Source organism: Apodemus sylvaticus, chromosome 7 (assembly GCF_947179515.1).
Source record: "Apodemus sylvaticus chromosome 7, mApoSyl1.1, whole genome shotgun sequence".
Classification (NCBI taxonomy): domain Eukaryota; kingdom Metazoa; phylum Chordata; class Mammalia; order Rodentia; family Muridae; genus Apodemus; species Apodemus sylvaticus.
Genome location: NC_067478.1, coordinates 24,522,255 through 24,530,375, shown reverse-complemented (window position 1 = coordinate 24,530,375; position 8,121 = coordinate 24,522,255). Strand labels below are relative to the sequence as shown.

The 8,121-nt window shown below is 49.1% G+C and overlaps 1 protein-coding gene across 1 annotated transcript in view; it reads right to left on the bottom strand.

Annotated features, from left to right (window-relative positions):
* Positions 1–8,121, bottom strand: part of Esyt3 (extended synaptotagmin 3) — a 44,846-nt gene continuing 36,725 nt past the window's right edge. Inside the window, exons 16-23 of the mRNA XM_052187559.1 lie at positions 7,966–8,052; positions 7,187–7,336; positions 5,376–5,875; positions 4,007–4,108; positions 3,421–3,552; positions 1,894–1,999; positions 837–886; positions 1–563 (exon numbers count right to left, since the gene is read on the bottom strand). Coding sequence (XP_052043519.1) covers positions 527–563; positions 837–886; positions 1,894–1,999; positions 3,421–3,552; positions 4,007–4,108; positions 5,376–5,875; positions 7,187–7,336; positions 7,966–8,052 — 1,164 coding nt within the window. The 3' untranslated portion in view covers positions 1–526. The remainder of the gene's footprint in view (positions 564–836; positions 887–1,893; positions 2,000–3,420; positions 3,553–4,006; positions 4,109–5,375; positions 5,876–7,186; positions 7,337–7,965; positions 8,053–8,121) is intronic.

Below are 8,121 nucleotides of genomic sequence, written 5' to 3'. Positions count from 1 at the left end.
ATCACTCTTAACACTGTTGCCTCTAGGAAAATACACAGTAGCTGGGATTTGGTAGTTGGGTAGTTTGTCCCAACTGAGAATCTTGGGCAAACATAGGCTTACAAGCATCACAGGCGGCAACCAGAAGAGCTTTGGCAGTTAGCTCTGGGTGATTTTGACTTTGGATGCTTTTTATTTCCACAAAAGAGTGCCCTCCTGTGCTCAGTAACTGCCCAAGAATTATTCTAAACAGGCTCCCTCCCCCACAACCCTGTGCTCAGGACAGGGCACTAATGTGAACAATTACTACTGAGGTTTTGGAGCCTCATAGATACAAATACCACAGGTTTTTTTTTTTTTTTCCGGATTTGAATTAATCCAAGTTAACAGAAATGGTCCCTGCTTTTACAAGACCTTCCTCTACTATCCATGTAGTATCATGTAGTTAAGAGTTCATACAATATCTGTTTCCATCAAATGTATGTTCTGATTTAAATGACAAAAATACACATATACACTTTCTAACACTGGAGAGAAGAGCTCATGGTCAGCTTCTGGGCTGTCCATCTGGAGTCAGTTCATACCTGTAAGACAGGGGTTTGGAGTGTGTTAGAATGAGAACCTGGGGCTGCAACAAGACAAGCAACATGTCTCTGTGGAGACGGCAGAGGCCAGCTGTCTGGGAGTTGCTGGCCAGGGAAAATGCTGCAGTTACAGAGGGCTGCAGGCAGACCTACAGTCAGTTACACCTAAGTGAAAGCATCTGAGAAGTACTGACAGGCAAAGAGCTCGGGACAGGGCAGCCATCTGAGAGGGTGTCTTACATGCTGCCGGTGACAAGCGAAAGGCACACTTACCACTGTGAAAAGCCCTTGATCAGATCTTGTCTTGATAAGTCAATCAGCACCTAAACAATGACAAACAGTGCTTTCCACATATGTCTGAGGGGAGCGCTCTGGGGCAAGCGGGCTGAGCATGAAGGTTTCAGTTTCCAGCAAGGTATTTTTTAATTATTCTTTGAGAATTTTATACACACATACAAATAAATATAATCGTACCTAGACATGACATTTCCCTCCCCAGCTCCACCAGAGCACTGCAGTGTGTCCACATTCCAACCTCATGTCTCTATTGTTAATAACCCACTAATCCAGTTAGTGTTGTTCATGTGTGCCGAGTATAGCAGTCTACCAGTGGCCACGCCGCAACACAAGGATTCTCCTCCCGCAGCTACGAACTGCCAATAGCTCCTCAGCTGGGGGTCTTCCCCATCCATCCATCAGAGTATTTTCCTTTCCCTCCAGAGTGCAGACACTGCCTCAGATGTTTTAGAAGTAACTTCCACTTCTAGCACTCAGGAGGCAGTGGCAAGTGGAACTCTTAAGTCTGAGGCCAGCCTGGTCTACATACTGAGTTCTAGGTCAGCCAGAGCTATGTAATGAGACCCTGACTCAAAAACAACACAAAAGCCATTCCTGTTGGAACGTAAATTTAAGTTTTCAAAGACTACCTTCAAGAATTACAGGTATTTTAACTCTGACGTTTGCTGTCAGTTTCATAGAAGGCATGCAGAGTTGAGCACAGACGGTCGTTATTAAGAACAGAACTGTACCACTGGATGATTGCCACAGAGGAGTCCTCTTGGTAACTCAGAAACCTTAATGTAATCCAAGCTTCATTTAATGGTCTATTTATAAAAAACAGTAGGTAATACCAGAGTCGATGCCACATACTTATGGAATATTAAACTTGGATATTCTCAAGGTTGTAAAAATAATGTCTATACACTACGTTGTATTTCTCCATTAGGTCTGAAGAATATGAAAGCCAACATCCTTTCAAGAGGCTGTCCCTCCTGGTAAGAGCTGGAAAGAACCAATCAGGGGTTAGGACAGAGGGAAGTGGGCTACTTACTTTCCCCATCTCCTTCCTTCTGTGTGAGCCGAGAGGCCTGCTGTTTTTCACTGCAACATCCAGTGACCTCTTCTGTACTTCTCCCATGGGAACAAAAAATTCAAACCTTTAAAAGTCGAAATGTTAAATATGAAATTGACATACAGTAACTTGTGTTGAAATCAAACATGTGGTTCCTTTCACTTCCCACTAAAACAAGAGCTGACAACTTTTAAAAGTGACAGACTGAGCCTGGGCTCTCGGTGTGTCTCCATCACAGGTAAGCCGTCTCTAAATCTAGACAGTGTCAAGAGACTGCCGTTCAGAGTGTGTCACATCGTGTCCCGACTTTACACTGATCGTGGTTTCACTGCTCCCCTCATCTGCCCCCGCTCAGAGGAGCACCTCACTCCTCTCTGTTCTGACCATGGAAAACCAGGACGCTCATGGAGTGGGCTTACTGAAGCCACATGGAAAATAGTGACTGTGCCTCAGCCTTGTCATGGCTCAGCACGGGAATCTGGAACCGACCTCATGTAGGTTTCTGTTATGCCGGGGTCTGCTCATCTGCCTTCAGATAACCTTGGCTTTCATCTTGTAATGTTTAGAGAGGATTAATAACAGCTGTTAAACTCTCTCCTGTGACCTACTGCAGCCATTTCAACATCTTTGTATAACTCTGTCAGAGTTCTTCTTCAAAGCAGTCCCCACTCTCTGGCTAGAGGAGGGTGCTTCTGGCATGGTGTTCAGAGAATGCTGGATTAGCTTTCCTGCAGTCTTTCTTGATGAGGGTAGACATGGACAAAGAGGACTTAGTTTCAGCCATTTAGAGTAGTTAAGATTAAAATAAGAGGGAGAGAAGGTCATGTGCCCAAGCTGGCTGGAGATGTCTTCTCTTAGGGCTGCGAAGCAGAGGAGGAGACAGTGGCTCAGTGGTTAAGAGAGCCTGCTGCTCCTGCAGAGGACTGGCGCTCAGTTCCCAGCACCCACAGCGGGTGGCTCAAGGCCATCAGTAACTGCAGCTCCAAAGGGACCAACACCCTCTTCTGGACATCGAAGGCACTGCTATGCGTGTGGAATACACACACATACACAAACATTTTTAAAGGACTTGCTACAACTGGATTAACAAAAGCAAGACGTGCTTACAGTCTGCCTATCAGTTTTGTCCTCAAAGACATGGACGGATAGAAAGGATGTCTTTCACCTGCCAACTCTGTTATGTTGCAGGAGGGAAGGACAGGCCAGAGAACTGAGAGAAAGAATAAGTACTGTCCACCACTGGTAACATTTTATCCTCTAAGGACAGCAAATGGGAGCAGAGCAGCCTTGATCACATTTTTTTTTTTTTTTTTTTTTTTTTTTTTTTTTTTTTTTGGTAAATTGCCCAACCGGTCCTTTTTCCCACTAAAAAGTATATGGGGCTTCATGAAGTCACCCAGCCCAGTGTCCTCCCATACCTGCCCCATACCTGGCAAGCCCCGACACGTCACCTTGGCACTCAGGACTGTGTAAATGCTGAGGTTTGCTAAGTGCTGCCCTACTCACGTCTCATCAAATAGGGGCTCCAGGGTCTTCTGCTTTACTGAGGTTTTCTTCCGACTTGCCCATCTCCTCTCTGGCAACAGGTAGATGCGGACATAGGGGTCAGCTCCACTGCTGGTGCACGGCGTCAAGTTTCTGATGTGCAGAGAAAAGGAATCCCTGGTCCTTACACCTGGCAAGTACTCATTTGGAGGAGGATGTACCAACCACTGGGGATTGGATGCACTGGAGGACTAAAATTCTCTGTACTCTGGACAAATGCAAGGCAAAAGTCTACACAATTAAAAGACAAGATACCAGCTGTGGTTCTGAACACATATTTTGTGCTTAAGGAACACAAGTTGGTAGTTCCTGCTTAGGAAGGACACCCCAAGACAGTAGTTCAGAGGTGTTTGAGCGAAGCCCCTTTGACCCCATCAGCACCCACACAGACCCACAGAGAGCACCACCACTCAACACGCTCCCTGGAGGGGTTTTGCCACCCATGGCCTATGAGTCACTTAGGAGGACATGCTGCTGCCATCAGCACTCCAGCTATATCGTCACCTGGTCCTTCCAAAGGACCTCCCTGGTCCCAGAACCTCTTTACCTGCAGCCGTTGACTAGTACCCTGAGACAGTGCCGGAGACACACATAGCGCACCGTGAGCTGAATCTCACCCAGCCGCCGCCGCTGCCTGGAATCCACAACTCTGAAAAAAGAAAGGGTCCTGTTACTGTCAGAACTGTCCCTCTTCCCTTCACCCAGAGTCAGAAAAGAATGTCATCTGTGAGGAACACAGACTCATCTGAGCCAATAATTCCCTCCAGGGTTCCATCCAGCACTCAGAGAATTCTCCTAATTCTCAGTAGAAAACACAGCCAACCCTGGAGGGAGCCGGACCTTATGCCATGGTTGCTTGAGTTGGGATTGGGACTTTATAATGGTCTCTTCTGTCTTGTAGGGTTATTAAGAAGATTGAGTCAGAAGACACGCTAAGCCCATAGGAAACACATAATACAAGGCAGCCACTTACCATGTATGTTTGTATTCTAAACTTTTCATGTTATCCCACTACACTTAGAATCCAGGAAATGTTTCTGTGGAAGGGACCTTAACAACTGAAGTCTGTTAGCCAGGGTCATAAGTCAGTGTTAGTCCTCCCCCACCACACACACACACACACACACACACACACACACACACTGTGTCCTTCCTATTAGTCCAGTCCTCCCCCCCAAACACCCTGTGTCCTTCCTATTAGTCCAGTCCCCCCCACACACATACCCTGTGTCCTTCCTATTAGTCCAGTCCTCCCCCCACACACACCCTGTGTCCTTCCTATTAGTCCAGTCCTCCCCACACACACACACCCTGTGTCCTTCCTATTAGTCCAGCTCCCCCCCACACACACACACCCTGTATCCTTCCTATTAGTCCAGTCGCCCCCCCCACACACACCCTGTGTCCTTCCTATTAGTCCAGTCCCCCCCCACACACACCCTGTGTCCTTCCTATTAGTCCAGTCCCCCACACACACACACCCTGTGTCCTTCCTATTAGTCCAGTCCCCCCCCACACACACACCCTGTGTCCTTCCTATTAGTCCAGTCCCCCCCACACACACACCCTGTGTCCTTCCTATTACTCCAGTCCCCCCCCACATACACACCCTGTGTCCTTCCTATTAGTCCAGTCCCCCCCCCCACATACACACCCTGTGTCCTTCCTATTAGTCCAGTCCCCCCCCACATACACACCCTGTGTCCTTCCTATTAGTCCAGTCCCCCCACATACACACCCTGTGTCCTTCCTATTAGTCCAGTCCCCCCCACACACACACCCTGTGTCCTTCCTACTAGTCCAGGCTGCCTCTTGTCAACTCATTTTGTAAGCACCCTGAGCGTGAGCAGGTCAGTAGTTCCTATCTACTTTTCATGCAGGTTATCTTAGATAAGATCAAGCAGAGAGATGCATACTCGGTGCTGAGGCTGACATCTGTCAGGTCAAAGCAGGAAGAGGCCAGGGAGTTGAGTGAGGACATGCTGGGAGCCACCCTTGGGAGCGGCCATGCGAATGGGAAGGCGGGGCGGCTCATGGGTCGGGGTGACTTGATGGGCCCCGGAGAGTGGGGACCTGGGACAGTCAGGAAGGTGGTAGCTGGGATCTTCTTCTTTCCTGGGGACTCACAGAGCCCTTTGGCACTGTCCTTGCCTTTGGGCTCCAGGCCTGTCTCCTGGGGCTCGGGCTTAGGTTCAGGGGCCATGGTGGCCACGCTGATGTTATCAGTGCTCTTGGAGGCTCCCTTGACATAAGAGGCAGGGTCCGAGGTGTTTGCCACATCTCCAAGGCCTTCTTTTAGAGGTGGGGCTTTACAACCCTGGTTGGTGGCCACCTTCTTGACGAACAGAGGCCCTTTCTTTAGCGCGTCGGGTCCGGTGTATGGGCTTCCCAGCTCTCGTCCCTCCACGCGTAAGAACTGCAGGCAGATGACAAGGTTGTTTACAGGGAAAAGTCCACCAAACACACCACCTGATAGGCCCGTCGGTAAGAGCTTCCAGTTCATATCCAGATTTGCTATGGGTTTTAAAAACCACTGCAATTAACATAACAATGCATCTAGGTCTCTAAAGTTGTGTGTACTCTGCTGGAGCAACAGCTAAGCCTCTCCCACAGAGAACAGCCTTGATCTACACATCAGGGAACACTGAACACATTCACAACAGCCACAGAATAGTCACCCCGAAAACACAGTCGACAAGCTAAACAGCAAAGTTAATTCCCAATATCCTTTGTGGGTCACAGTGTGAAGACTGGGGATTGTGGGTCATGGTGTGAAGACAGGATTGCAGGTTACGGTGTGAGGACTGGGGATTGTGGGCCACAGTGTGAAGACTGGGGATTGTGGGTCACAGTGTGAAGACTGGGGATTGTGGGCCACAGTGTGAAAGACAGGATTGTGGGTCACAGTGTGAAGACAGGGGATTGTGGGTCACAGTGTGAAGATGGGATTGTGGGTCACAGTGTGAAGACTAGGGATTGTGAGCATTTAACATGTGCCTCCCTCGAACCTTCTCACAATCATCACATTATCCATCTACTGTGGGAAGAAATTTACTCCCAGACCCCCAAGATCTTCAGACAGCAGAATTAGCAGAGGACAATGTAAACATCTGAAATGACTAAAGACAGAATGGGAGTGTGGGCATGGAAAAGACCAGATGGATCTGGAAGGGGTCAAATTAAGACGAGAAGAAAATCACCGTTGAAATAAAAACCACACTGAAAAATAGTAAGGCAAATAAAAAGATTAGGATGCTGGTTCTGAGGGGATGAAAGGTTAGGTCTGGAGCGCGGGCCAGGGGCCAGTCAGTGTGCTACCATGGGACAAGGACAGGAAAAGTCAGCAGGGAAGTTCTAGGAGGAAGGATGGAAGGCATGGGAGAGGCAGTGTTTGAAGCAACAAGAGTTGACGGTGCATACATTTCTGTGGAAATATCTCGTGGCCCTAATAAGACTGAACTTTCAGCAGGCCTCATAGCAGAGCTGATAGTACCCTTGAGATCATTTAAGACTGCACTAAGTCCGCTATCCTGCTGTGTACTTAGCCTGTTACCTTTTCCTTCATTAATACACCGTCGGGAAGGAACTCTGAGAGGTTATCTTTGATGTACTGACCCAGTGAATAGATGAAGACAGAAACCTCTCTCCTGGCTTTCACATTCAACAGATGCTCAGTGCTGGGTCCTGTTCCACCCCAGCCCCGCCCACCAAGACAGGAGCTGTTTACCCGAAGCACCAGTCTCATGGAGATGAGGCTGTCCAGGCCTGAGTGGTCCAGCTGAAAGCACTGCTCCAGGGTGAGGTCAGCACAGGGGAGGAGCTGGCTCAGGGGGAACTCCAGCACTCCCAGGGCGCACTCCAGCTCATCATCCAGCACCTGGGCGGGGCCGGTCACAGAATTAGGGGGAGCTAAACCCATCCTGCTACCACAGCTCTCTGGTCCTGGTGGGTTTGGGCTTACTCCAGTATGTATGGACTATGGAGCAATTAGCGTCTGGCAGGCCGTCTGGGGAAGAGAGCAACTCAGCAGAGGTGGTGATGGTCTGCAGGAGGCTAGTCTGGCGCATGCCCAGGACCAGAGGGGCTTTTGTGCTGCTGTGTGGTAGGACATTTAGGCTTAAAGGCACTACTGTGGGCCATAAGCTCTTGAGCAGATCATTGCTTTAGCCTCTCTTTGCTCGTGTGAAAAGGTAATTCTTCTGCAGATCTTTTGTAAATATTAGGTTCTAGCACAGGACCCTGATACTGCTGAGTACTTAGCCTGTTACCTTTTCCTTCATTAATACATTTGTACTGAAGGAACTAAGGGACTGAACCGTCCGTCTTCCCATAGTCTCCTATGTGGTGACCTCACCAGCCTCAAGGGACTGAGGGCTTGTGGGGCCTCATACCCTCCCACGCACTATGGGGCTGACTACCGGAACTGCCCAAGGTACACAGAAAACTCTCCGCAGTCCTTGGCCCAGCAGTCTCCCAAGTGTCCGCAGAGCCCCACTCCAAGCAAACCTTCAGGCAGAGCTGCTCAGCTGCCACGCTGTGCACAAAGAAAGAGAAGACCTGGCTCCACACAGGGTCCTTGCTGTGGGGACAAGTCTGAGAACAGAAAAGGGAGAGATCGCCTGAGGGCCAGGTGGACACGCTCTGCCCAGTGTGGCCACCAGC